The sequence below is a fragment of the Pseudopipra pipra genome, chromosome 8 (genome assembly GCF_036250125.1).
Source record: "Pseudopipra pipra isolate bDixPip1 chromosome 8, bDixPip1.hap1, whole genome shotgun sequence".
Lineage (NCBI taxonomy): Eukaryota > Metazoa > Chordata > Aves > Passeriformes > Pipridae > Pseudopipra > Pseudopipra pipra.
The window spans coordinates 34,990,662-35,012,112 of NC_087556.1; the positions used below are offsets into that span (position 1 = coordinate 34,990,662).

At 43.2% G+C, this 21,451-nt stretch overlaps 1 protein-coding gene across 11 annotated transcripts in view; it reads right to left on the reverse strand.

Annotated features, from left to right (window-relative positions):
* Positions 1-21,451, reverse strand: part of TACC2 (transforming acidic coiled-coil containing protein 2) — a 120,484-nt gene that overhangs the window by 41,746 nt on the left and 57,287 nt on the right. For all 11 annotated transcript variants that reach the window (XM_064663620.1, XM_064663619.1, XM_064663616.1 and 8 more), the window contains one exon: positions 1,592-1,752. In XM_064663620.1, coding sequence (XP_064519690.1) covers positions 1,592-1,752 — 161 coding nt within the window. The remainder of the gene's footprint in view (positions 1-1,591; positions 1,753-21,451) is intronic.

Below are 21,451 nucleotides of genomic sequence, written 5' to 3' on the forward strand. Positions count from 1 at the left end.
TTCCCTTTCCAGAGTGGAAAGGGAAGCTTTAAAACACTGCCTGGCTACGTGAGACAACTGTAGAAGCCCAGAAGATAAGAGGGCTAATGTGCACCAAGGATTGTTGGCAATAACAACCAAAGATTGTTGGTAATAACACACTGTGAGAAAGAACAGGATGTGGCTGGAGAAAGAGCCATAGGGAGTTAGGGCAGCAGCTTTCTGGGACAAATGTCCTTGTTATCTCCTGGAGATAAACACAGCACAGCACAATGAATTCAATAAATTCACAGGAATGAATTCAAGCAGTGGGCATGGACTGTAGAGGGGCATCAAGACCATCAGAGACCACCAAAGTCCTCTGACTCATTTCCAGAAAAATCCAGAAGAACAGACTGTGCATGGTAACTAATTTGCACAGAAAGCAAGAAACTCATCTCCAGGGCAGGGAAAACTTATCCAGGCAAAGGTCCCCCCACAAAGCCTGGGTGCAATCCTGGACACCCCATCAGCTGGATCAACGCTGGAACCAGGATTGGGGATCTCTCACTTTCTTCCTCTGTCTCCCCCTCTTTAACTCTTCTCTCCTTCTTCTCCTTCAACCTATCCCTTTATCCTAAACCCACTGCCACGTTCTTACCCTGGGAGGTCAGGGACTAACGCACCAATTTCCATGCCAAGTGTGTAATCTGCCAATAAAAAACCCTGTGAGCTGTTGCAGACTCTCTTCCTTTCAACCAGGAGCATTTACAAACCTCAGCTGCTCCTTTCCTCTTAAGGGTGGGATGCCACGACACCTTTCCAAATGCAATACAAGTGAGCTTTAGTCTGCTGGGAGTAACATTACCTTTATGCAATTTAGCCAGGTGATCAGGATGACTTGACTTTCAGGTGGGAAAAAAGATGGCATAATGGGGAATTCAGTCTTAGGCTGTTGAGCTGTCATCTGACAGCCCAAACAAAGCTATTTTGAGCTAATAGCATGCTTTCTACTCACTCATATTCCATTACTCAGGTTGGAGAACAAAGAACACTTTTTTTGGGAAAGCAATTATTTGGTTTTTAAAGACGAGTCTCCCTTTTTAGAGGTTAATTTCCCAGTATGTACCAATTTTATGTGTGTATACTATACATACAGTCATACATCCTCCCATGTTCATCCTATAACTCTACTGTCAATATTTCTATTGTTCTAATGGGCTTTTTGATCACCTCCTGTTTCAGGTAACAACACATTTGAAAATGACATTTTTTTGATTGTCACAGTGAACAGTGCTCACCCAGGTACTACATCTGCATCTCTTACCTCCTTTTTCTACTCATCTGATTCTGTAAAGATCCCACAGAAAGAAGCTTGATTCAAAAGGAAAAAAAAAAAAAGATCTTTCTAGAAAACTCCTCTTTTCTTTAACATTTGTCAAATGTTATGGACAGATTCTCCAAAACTTTATTCCAGGTGCAACCTCCCAGCATGGAAATTGCCCAGCACACACTAAATAAACATTCCAGAAGACAATTTAACAGCATCAATTCCTTGCTTGTGCTTAGAAGAACACCTCCCTGCAGCTTCACCTCCCTCAGTAACCCATCCCACTCATTACATCCTTGTTACCTGTGTCTTCTAAGGGCAGCTGGGGTTTTATTTCTTGCTCTGCTGTGTCTGCAACAACCACAGCTGCTGCTGCTTCAGGGGCTGGCTGTGGAGGTGAAGGTGGTGCCTTGACAGGTGTAGTGGACTCCGGGGTCTCAAATGCTTCTTCAGAGTCAGAGCTCCTGGGGAAAATCAAATGAGAGACTGGTGAGCACAGTGAAGATCCCTGTTTGCACGTCAGGCTTGGGAATGCTGGGCTTCCTGAGCTGATGGCACAGACCTCAGCTCTCAGGCTGCCTCTGCATTTCCCAGAGGAGGTTTTGCTGCATGGTTTACAGAGCAGAGTATCATGGCTATGGTCTACTCCCTATACAAGTATTTATGTCACTCGTGTTACAGAAGTGTAAAGGATCTTCTCAAAAGAATTTCACAGCTTCAAAAAAAAAAAGAAAACAAAACAAACTGAAAAAATCCCCATCTAAAAACAGCACCAAATTTATGTGTATGCTCTCGAGGGTGAGAGAGCACACATGGAGACACCTGAGGTGCAGAAAACCCTTGTGCATCCTGTGTTTCCCACAGAATTTCACTGTAGCCCTTTTCAAACAGGCCTTGTTAAACAGGGTAAGACAGCCTGTAAAATGCATGGAGTCCTCATATTATCAATGGTCTTTTTGTAGCACCACGTGCTCCCAGGGACACAAAAACCCAGGGATCACAATGGGTTGGTGCCAGCACAGCAAGGGAAACAGCAGCACCCAAAATGGAGCCATTCAAATGAAACACAAGCTTGAAAGGCAGCAAGTGTACAAAACTATGAGTAACCTAAACACTAAGTGAAGATCTAAACCATTCAAGGACATACCTGTTACAGGTGTACAGCCACAGGAAACTGTCCTTCTAAGTCTGGAAACTATAGGTCTTACTTGTTCTTAAATCAAACTGGGCCCAAAGTTTAAACATTTCTTTTTGAGGCATTTTTTTCAGAGCCAGGAATGCAGTAACAACGGTGTCATAGTCAATAGGCACTGAACATAATGTTCAATAAGCATTTCTGTTGGTCAGATGCAGTTTTGGACTGCTGGTCTATGATGAAGTGAATTGAACATGGCAATTTCCTGAAGGACAGGACTGATTTGCCTCTTCCCAGTGATTCTGTGTGAGCCTGTAGTCTCCACTGCTCCTCATGGTTGTTCACACCCCACACATCACTGCAAGGGGACAAAATGTGCCATGAAATGAAGAGCCATTTCATCTCCCAAAAGCACCTCTACAAGCCATCCAAAATCAAGGACTCCTCTCATTTTGCTGAGTTAAAATATAACTCCGAGCTGCCAGATTCTGTCTGTTTTCTTGAGACTTGTGATTATTTTAAGCGGCTCGATGTCAGGAGGGGTACAAGCACAGGATTTGCATTCCATTACATTTGCCTAAATCTATCACAGCATGAAGCCTTCGGAGAGTTGGGGAAGAAAAGACCCCCAGTGTCACCCCTGACAGCTTGAGGGGCACAGCAGACCTGATTCTCCCCAGCTGCCTCAGCAGAATTCCAATGAGAGCTCCCACCTCCTCCCAGGGACACGTCATGGCCTCACACCGACTCTGTCTCGTCACCTCTACTCCTGTGCAAAGCAAAAGGACTTCTGCTAGGTGATAACTCCAGTTGCTTGCCTTACTTGGGGGTGTTTAGAGTTTGGGTTTTTTTCTCTTCACAAATTTATGTCACTGCTCAAAAAAGTGTGTCTGGCTTTCAATTATATCTGTTGCTGCAGATATAATCCTGCTCCAAAATACCTTCTTTGTGTCACCTCTTAAACCACACTAATTCTTCAGGTCCCAGAACAGTCACATTGAAACACATGGGTTGCATCACTTTAAATCATGTCCCTACAAAGATGCACCGTTTTTTAAGTACAAAGTATTTTAAGCTTAAGAACAGCTGCAAACAAAGAGCTTCTGTAAACAAAGCTGCACAATAGGTATTCAACAAACAAACGTTTTCTCCTCCTTCCACGGAGCTGGTTCAGGAAACTTTAAAGTTGAAGAATCAAAGATAAACAGAGTCGTGCGATATTTTCCCAGTGTCATAAAAATAAACCTAGGAAGTTATCATCTAAACCAACAAAATGAAAGGTAATTCATCTCTTTCGGGCTTTCACATAGTTCTTCATTGTGCTGCACTTAATTAATGTTTCACTCTCCTCATTTCAAACTCAAAAGTCTTGCTTTGTAACACTGAAACAATAACATTTAGACTCCTTTTATCCAAACCGTCTGTATAGCACATGTAACATATAGGGTAAATATATATATATATATATAAACTGCAATGGACAAAACCCCCTCTATTTTCATACTTTACTCATATTAATAACTGCTTTGTTACACTGGCTTGATGGAGTAGTTCTGTGTCCTTCTTCAGTTACTGCAGAAGAATTGGTGCCTGTGTATCTGCCTTTTAAATGAGCTCCCTTTGTTTACTTGGTCTCTTCCTCGGATGAGGTGGGCATAAGCACTTAAACGAAAGAGAAATATCTGTTCTTTTTTGTTCACTGCATGAGTTTTCACTCTAGAGAACCTGCCCTCCCACACAAAGCTCTGGTTTGCTAATATTTGATAATTCCCAAAAGATTCTGATGCAATGCTCCTAATTTTCAGCTATTACAATCAATTGAGAACTGCATTAACCATAACTCAAATGCTGCTGAGTTTGTTATGGGAAGCAATTGTGCTCTCAAAAAAAAAAAAAAAAAAATTTAACAAAGAAACACAAAGGGAAGCTCAACACCAGGAAAACCTTCTTTGTCATAGCATGGAATCTGGGTGAGGGCATAAAACCTGGATGCACATAACAGCACTATGCTCTAAAGTCTGTATTGCCTGCATCCTGGAAAAACTAGATCTTGGGTTCAGTTTTCCTTAATGATGGATGACCTCTCTTACACAGGCTATTTTTTTTTAGGACTACAGTCCCATGTTAAAACTGTAAGAAAAGACTTTCCCAGAACAACAGGATTTCCTGTGAAAAGGAAATTACACATTTCAGCCAGTTCAGTTCTTAATGTCTTTTCCCTGAGAAATTCAGGGAATACAGGGGACAAAGAGAAATAATGCTGCTGCAAAGCTCTTGGTGTAAAACAGATTGCCAAACCGTGATACGCCGTGAGAGTCGGCACCAACTCAAAGCTGCACAAGGAGCAGCCACCACGGGTCCAGCTGTGGGCAGGCTCTCACAAAAAAGAGTCTTGTACCATCCAGAATATTATTCTGAAGCTCCAGCCAAGGATGAAGTAGGATGAGATGGGATGCATGGGTTTCAGAGGTGAAGAACTCATTTGCTGGCCTTGTTTTGTAACACTGTGGAGATGGGATGTGCAAGTGCAGAGTCTGATCCTGCAGGACTAGTTTGAGGGGCAGTGATGAAGTAAGAGCTTCAGGAAGGAATACACATTCCTACATCTCTGTAGCCAGCCTGGGAAACTAGTGGGAGATTGCTTTTATAACATGTCATATCTCTCCAGCTGTATCCTTTGGCTTTTGTATATAACAGGCAAAAAAGATACAGATTGTAGCAGCTACAAAATATTCCTTCAGTCCACCTCTTTCATCTCCCTTCTCCAGGACAGCCTGTAAACAGTAAACATAACACATACAGATGGGGTTCAGCAGCAGGGGAGAACAGAGAAAGGCAAGGATCATACTAGACCAACACAAATCTGGCAACACTGCATCAACCTGTGGAGCCTGAGCTCTCCCACTCTCATCTGGGAAGTCTGAGCCTCTTGCCCAGCCTGTTACATAAATCTCTGGAGGAAATACTGAAGGGAGTCACTAGGGTTGACTTCTCTTCTTCACCTCTGGCTGTGTGGAAATCCAGCCTCATAAGTTACATTACCTTTTTTTTTTTTTTTTTTGTAATTCACAGGTGCTTATAATTTTAATTCCTCCCTGATTTCAGAATGAAAAATTGCCTTTTTGTCACTGCAGCTGCAAAGCACTCAGGAAGCAGGAACAAGATTTCTTATTCCACTGCCTCTCCTCGCCATTTGCCCTCATCAGGCACGACAGCCTCTGAAGGGAGGTCATCCCAATTGCCACCCAGAAACCCAATTCATTAAAAAGTAGCTTGCAACAGAGCTGTGGCCTTGGGCTGTGTTGGGAACCCTGCCATGTGCCTCGAGTTCCTCTAATATTTACACTACAGCAGTATAACCAACACAAGTGTGCTCCCTGGTTTTATTTCACAGCAAAGAAAGAGGGGTGTGATATAAAAAGAAAACTTCAAAGCAGGGCTTTGACATGAGGGCTGAGGTCAGGAGCATCGCTTCCTATGGAGTGGCACAAGCCAGCATAACTGGAATTGGGATGTGCCAAGGGAGGTCCATGGGCTTTTGTGGAGTTCTCTAAAGTCAAACCTATATAGAAATTTATTAAGTGTATAGCCTGCTTCAGAAAAAAACCCAAACAAACACGCCTAACTACTTTATGGAGCACTGATCTATTGGTGTGCAATATGGACAGTCTGGACAGGAATGAGGGGGTGATATTATGAATTCTTGAAGCCAGGAGCTGGAGTTGCATTATCAAGAAGTGCTGCCTGTGCTGGGAATAGGGAAAGGGGGATGGACCAAAGGAGATGCCTTCTCTCAGCCATGGTTGTGGAATCACAAGTAACAACACGAAGATGGGCTATAGGGGGATCTGCTCCATCAGAGCTATGGTGAACAGCTCTGTATTTAAACTCATATATTTTCTTTTAAACTTTGCACTTAGAAAAAAAGTATGATAAATTTGCCTTATTAGTGGAACGTGCCCCAGATTAATTGAGGTCACTCGTACCTTTGTTTTATTGACGTGACAACTTCATTCTCATGGCGTATTTGGAAATCCAAGACATTGGGAGGAAAAAAGCCAGATCATTTTATAACACACAGAAAACAACAACAACAAAACCAAACTGTGCTCCATTGTCACCCAGGAGAGCTTGGAGGGTAATGCAATGAAAGCAAGGACTGCAAAGATTTACTGGAGAGCTGCAGTTTGCATATTGCCCTCTGATTGTAGTGTGTGGGACATTTTGAAGCGTGCAGAGAAATTCAGGACTCTCCCAGCTGATGAGCAATTCCTCCCTGACCAGTTTTAACTGGCAACAATTCCTACAGTCTTTGCAGTCCTTTCCTTCGATACAGCTGTACTCCCTGAGGGGGAGGAGACAGAAATGGGTATTTTTGCTTTTTTTCCCCATCTCATCTTTAGATCTATGTGTTCTTTACAACTGGCTAGAGCTGCAGTTCAAGGGGAAAATATCTGTCCAAGTACATTCATCGCCTCTAGGCCATGTAAAACCACACCAGAGTCATCTGAAGATCTGTTTCCCTGAGCCTTAAGAATCAAACAAGAAATCAGAGTGCACGAGGCTCGTGCATCTGTTACCAGGGGGACATCACACAGTGCTCAGTTCCTGTATGGAGGTGTCAGCAGGGGTCTGAGGCAAACACAGAGCCCAAAGCCATGGGATGAAGGACCCAAACGAGCAAACATTGCAGTGCTGATGCATAAGCACTATCTAGACCTAAAGGCAACAGATTCCAAAAGATCTGGCCCTCCAAAGCATTTGCAGCTCTTATATCATGAAGTCAAGGTATAAATTTCACATGAGTGTTTACTGAACAATTTATCATTCACCATGAGAGAAAACTCAATCAGAAAGAAGAAAAAAAACACTACTTCTTACAATCTTCAATTTAGTGCTGAAGATTAATTTTGGCTTTCCTTCTTGTAAATTCCACTGGGAGATGAGCTGGAAATAAAAAGGAGGAATGAGTTCTGTAGTCTCACCTCCATCGATCATTTTCAGAGATGATCCTCATAAAACCTGCATGAATAATTCAGGTGTGGTTTACTGATGAGATCAGAACCAAGGATGCAGGAGTGGCCTGTGTACTTCTGAGGTCAATCTGTTTGCCTGTTACTTAAGCAGGCACATTTACTGCAGTGGCAGGAGCCACACAGGCTGATAGATTTGGAAAGACACTCAGTAACTCTAAGGGTTGGAGTTTCTAAAGCCAGAGAGACAAGGCACTTGGAGATGTGCATTAATTGCAGTCAAAGCTCATTCACTGCAAACCATCTGATAAAACCTTTTTCAGTAGTTAAACTGATTTCCCCATGTAATTCTTAAGAAAACCTCAAGCCAAATAACAACAAAAAAGAGACAGGATGTTTCAGCAATACAAAGACCAATCCTACTCTCAGCTCTGGCTCTGAACTGCTGCAAATACATAGAATCATAAAAGACTTTGGGTTGGAAGGGACCTTTAACCTTCATCTAGTTCAAGGGTCTTGGTCAGTTCACTGCTGCATCCACTCAAGTCTGCCTTATCTACTCAGGCTGGGTTCTCCATATAGCACAAACAGCTTCTTACTGTGGATGTATGAAGAGTCCAGAGGGGGAAAAAGATTGCTCAGTGCACATTACATTTGAGGGCTTCTTCCTTCTGTTTATGTAAAATTAAATAACTGACAATCTCTTCATAATTCATCTTTTGGTATCACTCATGTTGCAGTTACACAGCTCTAATACAGAGATACATACAATTTTTATCCTTTTTTTCCCCCTTCAGGCTCTTACAAATACATCTCTGGATCATAATTCAAAATCATCAAGAGAGCCCAAATGGTAACTCATTTCCTGGAGATCAAGTTACCACTTTAGGCCAGCAGCCATTAGCTGACCCAAGGGCCTGCTCACAAGGACCATGAATATTCTACAGCTACAACAAAAGGTCATTTTGTTCATCCCAGCACTAGGTCAGGATAATATCAAAGATGTGTCAACCTTCTACTCTATAATTTTTGTACAGTATTTGCCTACTCAGCTAACATGACATTCCACAATAATTATCTTCTTTTAACATGATGATTGTTAGCTGTGTCACTGCTCACCTACATGCTTTGAATACAAAACATCCCCACAGATTTTAAATTTTAATAATTAATTTTTAGAGCAACACACAGAAAACACGAATGCCACAGTACAGTGAACTGGTTATTTTAGGTATTAAATATTAATATTTGGTGTCTGAATTACTCTACCTATCAAACCTAGCGCCCACAGATCTGTTAAACTCGTGGTTTTAAAAACCAACACAAACACACGTGGTGAGAGGCATAAACCTCACAAACAACATTTCCCTTTTCTCTAATAAAATGCACCACTGAAATTACAGAGCTTCTCAAAAGAATTCAAGAGAACAGATATCTCTGTACCCGCTCTGGGGGTTGGACCAGATGATCTCCAGAGGTCCCTTCCAACCCCAACCATTTTGTGACTCTGTGAAAACGTTTTGCCTGGAGAAGAGCAAAGCCAGCAACCTCAGCCCAGCCTGCCAGAGGGTGGGTGACACCTCAGGGACCAGGGAAAGCCACCTGCCTTGTTGGTTCTGCCCTCAGGGGGAATGTTCTCAGTGCTGGATCTGATGCCTGTATTGAGTCAGGAGTTGGGGAGGTACAAACGTGTCATTTACGTGTCACCAGACTCCATTTACAAGGCAGTTCCTTTAGGGACACATTTCTGACCATTAACTATTAATGGACCTCTCATACTCTTGTAAAGCTATTCAGTGACAAGATCACCCATCCTATGATTAAATACATTCACAACAAACCCATGCTGTGAGGGGACTAAACACAAAACGGGTCACAGGAAGATGATGTTGAGAGGGAAACAGATCACCAACCTTTCCTTCTGCTCACATCCTGCTCCTACAGGCACGATTCCTTTGTCCCATTGGAACATCCCTACTAATGTGCACATGCAAGACGAGCATCAAGCCTTGCAAATATAATAAAATCATGTTTGGTACCACCCAAGGTGGCCACAGGAAAAGCAGAGGGTTTTGGTTTCTGAGGGTCTGCTCCAGCGACACGCAAAATGCCCCAGACTGCACCAGAAGCCTGTGGGAATTCACAGCTTTTTAGTGCTGAGTCTGCACTGAGCAAGTGCATCACCTTACAGGGAAATTTTGTCTTTTGTCTGCTACCTGGTATGTGTGGCACATGTACAGAGCACGAACCACACGCGCACCAGAAAAGGCAATCACACCTTCTGCTACTCACCTGCACTGCAACACCAGGGCCATATTCTACAGGTCTCTGACTTGCAAAGTCTGATCATCAAAACACAGTCATAACTTCCTCACAGGACTATTTCAGCTTAAACGATAATGCTGCAGAATAGTTTTAGTCTTACTTTGTAACAGTCACCAATGTTGAGTCACCAGATTGCTCGTTTACTTCTACTTTAAAACTGGATGTGAAAAACAGGTACAACTCCAGCTTCTTTAACCACAGCAATTTAAAATAATTTTATAGAAGAAATCCATGAATGGGGATGAAGTTAATTTCCTTGGTATCTTCGGTTCTTTATCCTGCTATCTTTCTGATGTATTAAAACACTAAATAAAAACAATACTTTAGGACAGAAAGAGAGATAGTATTTTTTTAAAAAAAAGGTTTTTGTGGAAAACACATAAAATCAAAGCTGAGACCTTTAAACAGACATTCTGTTTGGAACACAAAAATAATATTCCACAAAATCACCTGCAGTTCCTCCCTCAGCAGAGGCATTCTGCTCAACACTAGAGCAGGATAAACGTCAGGTGTTCACTTTACGGCCTGAGCCACAAGGCAGCAGAGAAGCCTCCTTTGCAGTTCTCACTTAAGAATAAAGCTTTTATCAAATAAATCCTGTTCCACTGAAACGACAAAGAGCTACTTTAGTGCACTGCAATTACACCAGAACTCATACTGACGGGGATGTGTGCAGAAAGCAGGGCAGGCGCTCCTCTCCAGAGAAGGATTTTATTATTATTTCAGTGTAAATACTCCTGCAAGACTCACAGAAAACACAGCTCCTCAGGAAAATAATCACTGTTGTAATAAAGGTCCACAAGTGATGTGTCACAGGAGGCACCAGGTTTAATTTGGGGACACAAGGAGGAAGGTCATCCTTGCAGCCAGTCATTCCCCTGCCCTGCCTGTGCTGCTCTGTGCCACAAGCCCCAGGGTGACACGTCCTCTGCTGCCCCAGAGCATCCCAGACAGCTCAGCTGGAGTGCTAATGATTTACACCAGTGCAAATTTGATGTGAGTGGGTAAATATGGCTCAGTTACACACTGCTGCTGATCTAATGCTACTGGGCAACTTCACAGCCCTTCCAATAACATCTGACTCCCAATGGCAAGTCCTGGGATAACTCAGTGTCTGAGCTGAGAGACAACAATCTGGATTTTCTTTTTTTACACAGGTGAGACAACGTAAATAAAACACCATGGCTTCCCTTTTTGGATCATCATGTGGGACTTTAGCAATGTAAAATAACCCCTTGTGTGGTATCCAAGCCACACAGGTCAGTTTGGAAATGCGTCTTCTATAGTAGACTGCAAAAAGAAACTCATGAATACCTCAAACATTCATCATTTGCTATAAAAAGGCCAATTTTCCCTCACAGGATGGTTGTATTTAAAGAACAGGATTAGAACCTCAGTGGAGGAGAATTAAAAGGGCATAATCATCTCAAAAATAATGTTGATTTTTGGTTTTTAGCCCATTGTATTATAAGCAATCTCCCTAATATAACTGAAATGGGAAGAAGGAATTCTTTTTTCCTGCTTTTTCTCCTTGTTTATTCAGCAATTTTGAGCGTATTTTGTGCAGAAGCCAAATTCCCACTCCCCCAACAAAAGCCATTTCCTGCTTTCCACACAGCAACCAGAGAGAAATGTCTCAAGCTGTGGGAAACCACATCTGAAGGAAAAAAGACTGCGGGATATAACATGGCACACTTACAGCAGCACTTCAATCTACTTAAATCATTTTTCTAACTGATTAGCAAGAAGTTCCCCATATTGCTTTAAATCATGTTAAATTTTCCCTTTTTATTGCTTTTCTTGAGATCTAGCGTGGTATGTTTTTCAACACTACTGATATACATGAATAATGAAATGATTCCCCATCCTTTCTGCCCAGCCTGCTTTCTCTTTTACTGGCTTCAGCCTGAATAATGAAAATATCTATGCTACAGAAACAGGATTCAGAACTGAAATTGTTTTTTTAATCCCTATGCTCTTCTCAGGCAGATGCTTTATTCTCAAGAGGTGCAACAGGAAAAAGCCATTTAATTAAAGGCACTCATCTTCAGACATCACGACTGCAAATATACTAATGTGTCCCTAAATCACCAGAGGCTGCTGAATACTCAACCACATAAATCTCTTAAGAAACAGTAAAGACGCAGGTTGCCCCAATATCAAAGGTAGAAAATACTTAACAGAAATATAACCAGTTAATACATAACAATCCCAGTCAGTGAGGCACTTTGCTCACCCTAGCAGGTTAGGGATTGGTATTTGAATCAGTAGCTGATGTTTAAGTATTTATACCACGGCAAGTATTTTTTTTCCCTGCCATTAGTACTAAAATCCAAAGTTTAAATCCAGGAAAGAACATCATTTTAACTAGCCCTTCAGAAAGCATCCAGGTGCCTGTGCTGCTACACAGCATCATCGACGGCTTCAAGGGAAACCAATCAATAATTCATTTGGGAGCCAGAGCCTTAGGTTGGAAGCGGCTTTGTTTATTGGAACTACCTTTCAAATGCAACAAGGCTTTCCAGAGCCACAGCTCTGCTCTGCCACGCTGCTCAAAAGCAGGACCCGGGGACAAAACAGCAATTGTGAGGTGTGAAGATGAATGTATGACACTCGTCATCCCTGGGGACCGGCTTATCTGGAGAGCGTGGAGATTGCTGGGAATGGTGAGATGTGGGAATAAAGCTGTGTTCCTGTAATGTTCGTGGTCCTTCCCTTCAGAAAGGAGATAAGGATTTCACGGGGGTGGAGAAGAAGGGAGGCAGGGAGTCCCTTTACTACAAAGGAAAGAGGGGAGAAAAGAGTCCCTCTGCCTTCAACCTGCTCCATATTCTGCTTATTTGACCCCTGCACAGCCTCCAAAAAGCTGCCAGAGCTTTGCAAGATCCCCTCTAAACCTTATTCCTCTGCTTCAAGACGTGAAGCAGCTGCATGGACAGAAACACGGCCAGCAAGCAAGAGGAGCAAAGGACAAAAAAAAAAAAAAAAAAAATCTCAACCTATTAACAACCAAATCTCTGGTCAGGCTGTAATAATTCCATCTCCCTAGGCGGGGTGGGTGTGATCCTTCTGCTGCTCCAGCCCAGTGCAGCGATGCCAGGTTTCCCACTGACTTCACCCGAGCTGCAGCTTTCCCTGTGCCACGGGCACCCTCCGTGCCGCTCCAGCTCTCGGCACAACGAATCCATCATCCCTTTCCGCAGGTGCCGCGGGAACGCCCGGCTCGGGAACCGCCGACTCAGCACAACAGCGCTGCGGGAAAAAGCAAATCCCTGGTGTGTGCGGTGGCACCTCACCAGCTGGCACCCAGCTGTGCTGCCCACGGCTCTGCCAGGGGAGCAACACGGTGCTCAGCCTTCCCTTCCCCTTTGGAAGGGGACAGTCCTGCACTTGGGATACAGTTAAACAAAGGGATTCAAATTCCTTGCTCATCCTCCCTCTCTTTCAGCAACCAAACCCTTCTCCCAGCACAAAGCTGGGCTCGTTTCTAAGGAGAGCAATGGACTGTTATTAACAAGACCAATAAATGCAGTTTTTATGCTGAAGGAAATCAAAACTCACAAGCAGGAGTGGATGTGACTGTAACTCCTACTCAGGGCCAGATACAACCTGGCCTATATTAAGTCCAAGAAACAAGATGCTTTTGTTTAGGAAAACACTACCGTGTAAATTTGAATATAAGCCTAAAGAACCTGTTTAATCAAAATCAAATAAGCTTAAAACGGTAAGACACAGATATTCTCCAAGTTTAGTTTTCAACCCAACAGAACCAACAGCTCCAGTTCTTCCTCCGGGAAGGAAGAGGTTTCCAAGCACCCATTCATCTCCTTAATCACTCCTTGTGGCAGAGGGAGAGGAGCTGTAGCAAACAGTACTGCAGAGAGGCAACAAACAAAATTCAGAGAGCTCTACAATTACCCCGAGGTCTGTCTGAGACATAACCACAGTTGTTTAAACCAAAATTCAGTTCACAGGCTGTATATTTAGATAGTCTATGCTGCAAACTCCAATGTGGTTTCTAGAGCCAAGGAGGGATCTCACTATCTTGTCTGCTATCACCATCAATGAAGGCTCTCAGGCCTTCAAGAAACCTCATGCCTTACAAGAAACCTCGGAACCTCAGACTGTGGTGCAAAAAAGGAAATTAATTTGATTTTCTCCCATTAAGCTGTCTCTCTGGTGCTAATGGGAATACAAAACATGATATCCACAGCCTGCTACCAAATTCAGAGGGTTGCTTCAGAGCATTTAAGGATCTAAAGGGAAATGACACCCTTTTTTTCTCAGTTCTTCCATAGTAAAAATATATATGTGCTTGTTCGTTTCTTACCACAATCCCGCCCACTTTCTCAGAGGGAATGCAAACTGCATCAAATTTCTAGCTATAATTAAAACTCTGCCTCTTGCCACTCAAAAGCCCGCTTACCTGGACTAAATAAGAAGTTTGTTACATAGCTACAACCTTACAAAGCATCAGAGATGGAAAAGGAAACGATACCCGAGACACAAGCAAATACAAAAACTATGGGTGTACAGTCTTAAAACAAAGGAAATGTGTTTGTAACAGACAGAACTGCTTTTCTAGGTGCTATAATCACTTTGGAGAAACACCGAAAACACGCAGACTGTTGCCTCTCGAAACACACAGGACTGCAGAGCATCTTTGACTTAAATCTAACAATCAGCTCCTCTGATTGCTGGGTCAAGCCAAGCAAAATGCAAAGGCAGGCAGGGAGGCAGCTCTGCCGGGGAGTGACAGCCAGAGTGAGAGTGCAGGAACGCCTTTCCATTCATGTTTTTACCACCCCACATCGGTTTGTGTTTTCCAATTTGCCCGTGTGTCAGAATCCATAATGGATGACAGCAGCTCCATTACCCGTGGCACAGGGCACCCCGCTCCGTCTGGAGAGCTCTGCAGCACACATGGGTTTGCCAGATGTGTGCTGTGCCTTGTTAATGGAAGGGTGAGGGAGTCTGGGGGCTTTTCATTTTGTTTTCAAGTCCAAATGTGACCTGCCTACTCCCGGTGACAGGAGTGGTGGTTGATGTAACCACCTCTCGTATCAAAGGAAGGGCTGTCACTGACTTCAGAGGTGAGACCCTTTGGGCTCAGATAAGGGGGGCTGGAATAAAAGACAGGGAAGCTTGACAGAAGAATCTCCTCGTTACTCCTGATACATCTTCTCCTATGTAAAACATCCTCATGTCTTCCAGAAATTCACCCTATTTAGCAGACAAATCTAGTAGGTAAGAGCATCCTCTAATTATTGAGGGGGATGCTCACTGATGATGGTTGTCAATAAGAGGAAGAAGAAAAATTTACCTTCCTACTTCACATGCTGACAATAGGCAGCACTACCTGCCAAGGGATTAACTAAATATCAATTCAGTTACAGCAGCCTCCCTTCCTCCCAGGATCCAAACAATTTCAAAAGACATATATCCCAGTCTTCCATGTATATATAGTCATTATGACCATTTGCCTATGTGTGAGCATATAAAACTGTGCAAATATTTTGCCACACTCATTTTTTTCAAACCTTAAAGAACCACGCAGTGGATTCTTCCCAGTTTCAGAGATAGAAAAATAAGTGTCTTTGCACACATGCAAAGACAGCTTTTATGAATACATGTGAACATACACCCTTACACACAGAACAACTGCTCACATCTCCTATGCACAAGGCTGAGACTATCCAGTGTAAATTTTTTCTGAGTTTTTCCAAACAAAAAGACCACGCAGTAGAAGAAATATTGAAAAACAACCCACCAGGGCACCACCGTCTTGGCCTGCTCCCAATGATCAGCAACATTCAATTTCTTTTTTGGAGCCTGATCCAGCTCCCATTGAAGTCAGTGGGCATTTCACTATCCACTTCAGTGGGAGCTGGCTCAGTCTTCAGTCATTTTCCTCTTGGATTGGCAAGGGATGGAAATGTTAGAGACGCAGCAGGTAGAGCTCCTAATGGGAGGAAATAACACATCATCAGCCCTTTGGCTGATCACGAAATGGGCACTGAATGTAAATCCTGCCCAGTTGCTGAAAGGGCAGCAACCACAGTGCTCCACAAAAACAAGGTGTGGTTTGTGCTCAGGAGAAAGGAACCCTTTCCACCGGAGAAAAAGTACGAGCCAGAGGTGACAACTGGCCAAGAGCTACCAATATTTAAATCCCTAGCAACACTTCCAGTTTGCTAATACTTTAAAAATACTACCAAGAGTTAGAAACACATTACTAAAGCAAAGGAAAGCAGTGAGATGTAGGTGGTGGCACTTGGCAAGCTGATTTCTGTTCACATCCTCAGCAGGACAACACTGGTACCTCAGCGTGGCACAGACAGCGCACAGACACCAGCACCAGATGTGTGCAGGCACCCAACAAATCCATGCACACCAAACATCATCACACTGTCATTTGCTTTCGTTTCAACCGACTCCACTCCTGTTATCTGATGGAAACGTGTCCTTGATTGAGCTAAATCTGTGGCCACCAGGGTGCCTGCCGCGATTTGCAAAGCACATGACAGCGCTCCTAACATCAGCAGAGGTCTGAACCACACCACTTTCATCTGCAGTTAACTTTTATTGTCAGGGGGCTTCCCTTGGGTTTCCCCTTTTTTATCATTCCAAATTGACTTTTCTCTCTAAATGAAAGGGCAATTGTCTGCTGCCAGAGAGTGAGTGCTTACAATCCACAATGAGCAACAGAATACCCCGGGCTGTCAGTGTCAATGCGGGGTTTATTACAAATACTTTTATCCTGGCTGAAACAAATTTACATTAAAATTGGGAATTTGGCACACATATGCAAAAAGGGCATATTTAATCATGCATACACTCTAAAATCTTAACCTAGACCTCTTTCCAGCATCAATTCTAACACCAATTTATTTCTGTGACTTTCCCTAGTGTTTAGTGAAGAAGTCCATCGTAGGACACTTTGGAGGGACTCCTAAACCAGCAGTTATTTAAGGAATTTGTTTGCCTCTGTACTTTTTTTTGGTGCTATTCTATTCCAGCAACGACTTCTGATTTACACCCTCTTAATCTAATGAACTCAGGGGCAGCCAAATCCAACCCTGCTTTCCCTTTGGAGAAGCTGCCTCCTTTAGGCAACAAACCTCTGCTGAAGGTTGAAGTGATGACTTCAGGGATGCTGTAACCCCGTGGGCAGTTTCCCAACTTGCCCGGGACATGGCCAGATGTTTCTGCCTCTGAGCCACCACTGCCACTAAGGAATTTGCTTGTGTGTGCAAAGTAAGTTAAATGCAACCTCGTCTGAAAAGCACTGATAAAAGTTAAGAGTGATTAGGGTGTAAAGTCAAAACCTCAGACTAGAGCTGATGACCATGACCTATGAGGAAGTTCTTGTTTCAGAAAACAGGCCTGTATTTCCTCAAGGATAAAGAAACACCTCCATTCTTATCTCATTTTAAAGAGTGTTTAGCTGAAGAAAATGGCACACTTTTTCAGTGATTTATTTAATACAAGATTAGTAATACCTGTCATAAACTCTTCCCAAGGACATCAACAGTTACTGAATTATGCCTGGGCTAAAAAATGCATCTGTTGATTATGTTGGGCCTTAAAAGATCAACTTGAAACCCCACAAGAATGACTAACTGCAAGAGATGAGTATGTTTATATAGAAAAGGAGTCACTGAGATGACAACATAATTTACTCATGTGTCGCCAAAATGTATAAATATAAACACATACACCTCGACCAATATGTTCTTCCAACAGAATGCATTCTTAAAAGGCTGTGAAAACTGTAGATTAAAAAACCTGAACCCTGTATTAGCTACGTCTCTTTTATTGCCCAAGTCCTTGGATCACTGTTAAAAATCAACACCAGTTTGTGCAGATGAAAATGCAATTTTAAGTGCTTTAAAGATAACGAGGCATCGGTTTATTCCACCATATTATTAAAATAAATGCTGTTTATAGGAATGTCAGATGGACCTATAGAGGAAAAAAAAAATCTTAATTGCTGAAGCTACACATCAAAGGAACAAAGGATCCAGAAATGCTGTTAGGCCTGTATTTTACAAATATAGCAAGACACTATCAAGCAAAGCTATCTGCTAACATACTGGAATATGACAATAGGGAGCATATACCTACTTGTAAGGCCTATTATAGAGGCAAAACTATCAGTTACTGCTCTATCATTCCCCAGTGACTCTGAAGCACTTATCTCAAACATACAAATGATGTCTCAACCGTAATCAGATCTACCTTAACAAGCAGACATTACATTAAAGAAATTTCTGAGAGACCTGTATGAAGCCAGTTTATAGACCAGCCCTAGTGGGTAAATACCTGAAACCTACCAAAATACATAATCAGTAACGAACGAACGCAGCAGTTGACATGTTAGATAAATGTGATTTACATAACTGAAATAACAAAAGGAGACAAGGCAATTCTTCTGAAATCCATTCAGAGCTAAGGTCCACATTTCAGCTTCGTAGTCTGGGGTGGAGAGTTAGAGAGAAAAGACTGTTGGCTAAGTAAACTGATAAATCCTCCACCAATAAATGACAAAATCCTATTTACAAGTGGGAAATGATGCTGCTGTTTCTCCAGGCACACACATATTTGTGCACTTTCACTGACGATTTAGCCATCTGAAAAAGTGCCAACTTGTTCTGAACGAGCAATAATTGTCTGCTTTTTCCTCCCTCCCCCAGTGAATCTTTCAGAGTTGGCCTTCAGTGAGGAGAGACCTAAGGACACCTTGCTTATGATTCATCATAGGATATAATGCCATGACAGGGATGGATGCTGACGAGGGTGATGTGACCTGAAAACCGGTATCTGTACAGAGAAAAGCAAAAAGAAGCTCTGAAAAAAAAAAAAAAAAAGGCAGTGAAATGGAGCTCCATGCTGTGCATTTTAAACAGAAAACACAGAGGTGGTGGGTTTGGGAAGGGGGAAGGGGCTGGGTTTTTGTTCGCTAGAAATGGTCATTGTGTTTGATTGATTATGCACCCGAAAACATGGAAAGACAGAACATATGGAACGCAGCTCCTGCTCAGCACAAACGATCCGGGGCGGGCAGCCCGGGCGAGGTGCCCTCGTCCTGGGCAGCGTCAGAAAACCCACCTCGCCATAGGCAGGGGAACCTCAGCTGTGCCTCCAGCTGACTGCGATCAGCCCCAGACAAAGGCCCCCGGCACAGGACCGGCTCCCGAAGGCAGCGCACAGGTTCAGCGCAGCGCGGCCGCGGGCCCGGCAGCGCAGGGGGAAAAGGGGACAGCGAAGGGAATCCGCACTTACATGGCCTCTGACGGCTCCCGGATCAGGCCACCTGTCTGTGCCTGCTGCAGGGACTGCGACCCTCCCATCCTCAGCGTGCCCGTGAGCCCAAGCTAGACACGAGCAGGGCCAGCTTCCTCCGTAATTCCACCGGCACGGAGCCCCGGGAGCTCTGGCTGTGGAGAGGCTGCAATGCTGCAGTGCAGATGGAAACAGCTGCTTGCATCAGTGGCAGCACAAGCCGAAACACTTCAGCAGCTCCTCTTCTCTGAACTGTTGCCAGTTTTGGTGGTGGGTTGCCTTTTTTTTTTTTTTTTTTTTTTTTTTTTTTTTTTGGTCCAGATGAACGCTATTTATAAAATAAAACAAAATCCCAGCCACTGTGACAGAGTAATCATCTGCTAAACATCAGTGGTCCAAACAGCTCCGGTGCAGGCGCCTGGAACGCGGGACTATTGGCTATGGAAACCGGCTTAAAAAAAAAAAAAAAAAAGAAAAGAAAAAAAAAAGGCGAAGAAGAAAAGCAGACCCTCCCTTTAAGCACACATTGTCAGCTACTGTGGCTCTCTAAGGACATACAGGCAGGACCATTATATTGTGTTGACTCAGCTGATTTGAAATGCAAATGCACGTGTGCACTGGGTGCCGTGCATACATTTCCCTCTCCTAACAGGCAAGTTGTGCATATCAGGACGGCTGCAGAGAGGATTAATAAGCAGGACGGCTGCTTTTTTCTTTTTTTCATTTAACAAATGAGCTCATCCCTCTTGCAAAAAAAATGGAATCTTCCATGAGGAACGTAGGGAGAATATCATGAGCAGCCAAGGTAAACAAGCCAATGTGGGAGCCGACCAGCAGCTCCATCCAAGAGATCAGGGCACTTAACCATTTTGCTCCTGCCTGCACAGACCCCCTTGCTGGACAGCGAGGTGGGGATGCTCATCATCTGACAAGGATGTGATTCACAGGGAGGATCTCTAAGCTCATAAAGTACAGCATTCCAAGCCCCACAAATAAGCACATCCTTTTGCTTGGTACTTGGAGGTACCAGGGCACAGGGAATTCATGTGCGTGGCACATTGAAAAGACTGCACACCACCACTCTCCACATCACTGTCTTTAGCAAATAACAGATGCTCCATGTACAAGTTGTGTTTCACATCACTAAAGGAGCAAAAAAATTAATCAGTTGCACCGCTGACTATACCAGGAATTAAACCCTGGGGACAGAAATGGCTTGAAGCTGTGTAACAATTCTGGATACATCACAGGGTGGAGAGGTCAAAAGGATCAGCTAAATTTAACAGAAATATTAAAAGATACTAACTTTCAAGCACCTACCACAGCACAGCTTGTATGCTTTAGTGGAGGCCTCACTAGGCTCACACCTTAAACAGTTTCTGCAGTTTTTTCTCTGCTTCCAAAAAAGGAAATCCAGTTGGTTTTGCTTGCTTTACAGGAACAACAACTGCTGAGTACATGTGCATGAATACACATGTACATGTGCATGAATACACATGTACATGTGCATGAATACACATGTACATGTGCATGAATACATCTGGCTCTCTGGGTGCACCCACAATAAATTGTTCTTGGTATAAGAGGAAACAAGGATGTTTAGTGAACACAGAGCATATTTCATTTCCAGAGGCTGCCTGAAATTAAATTCTATTTTATGAACAGCATCAAAGAACCTTTTTCTTTTCTCTGTTTTGCTTCAACTAAGGGGAAAAGCTTGTGGGCCAGAACTTTGTTCAGCCACAAGCTTCCAAGCAAGTTATAATTTGGGGGTTGTTTTGTTTCTGGTGAAAGCCAAACCCTCATTTCTAGTGTCCCATTGCTCAACACTTATCTCAAGCACCCCAGAGAAGCAGCAGCACTGCCTCACTCAGGGACTGAGCTTCAGAATTCCAGGAGCAGGGTTGGGTCCCTGAGCCACAATTGACCCCCAAAGTCTGCTGCAGCTTCCCAGCTCTGATGCTCCCTTGTCAAGGTGGTGGCAGCTCACTACACCATTGCCATTCCCAAGCAAGTAAAACACAGAATGTGAAGACAGTGTATGAAAAGTCCTATGTGTCCTCTGGCAGTAGATTTGAAATGGTTAATAACTCCAGTATTTCTATCCAATATGGGAAATCAATGGTACCAGCCAACAGATTAAAATTACATGCCTGTATCCAGAGACCCTATTAGGCTGAGGTTACAGCTCAGCTTCAGTTTTCCGTGTGGTAGCTCTACTGAATTGGTCTTTTGAATACCATAACAGCTCCCTACTGGATTTTATTTGTTACAGAGAAAAGGAAGACACTGAGAAAAGAAAAATCCGTAGAAAAGCAAACACCATATTAAGTAAAGCCCTAGCAGGAAGCCAAGAAGGAGAACACAGGCACTGTTTGTCCTGACAGTGAGGAAAACAGGGATACTGTGGCATTTTCCTAACAAGTGCAAAAAATACACTTAAAA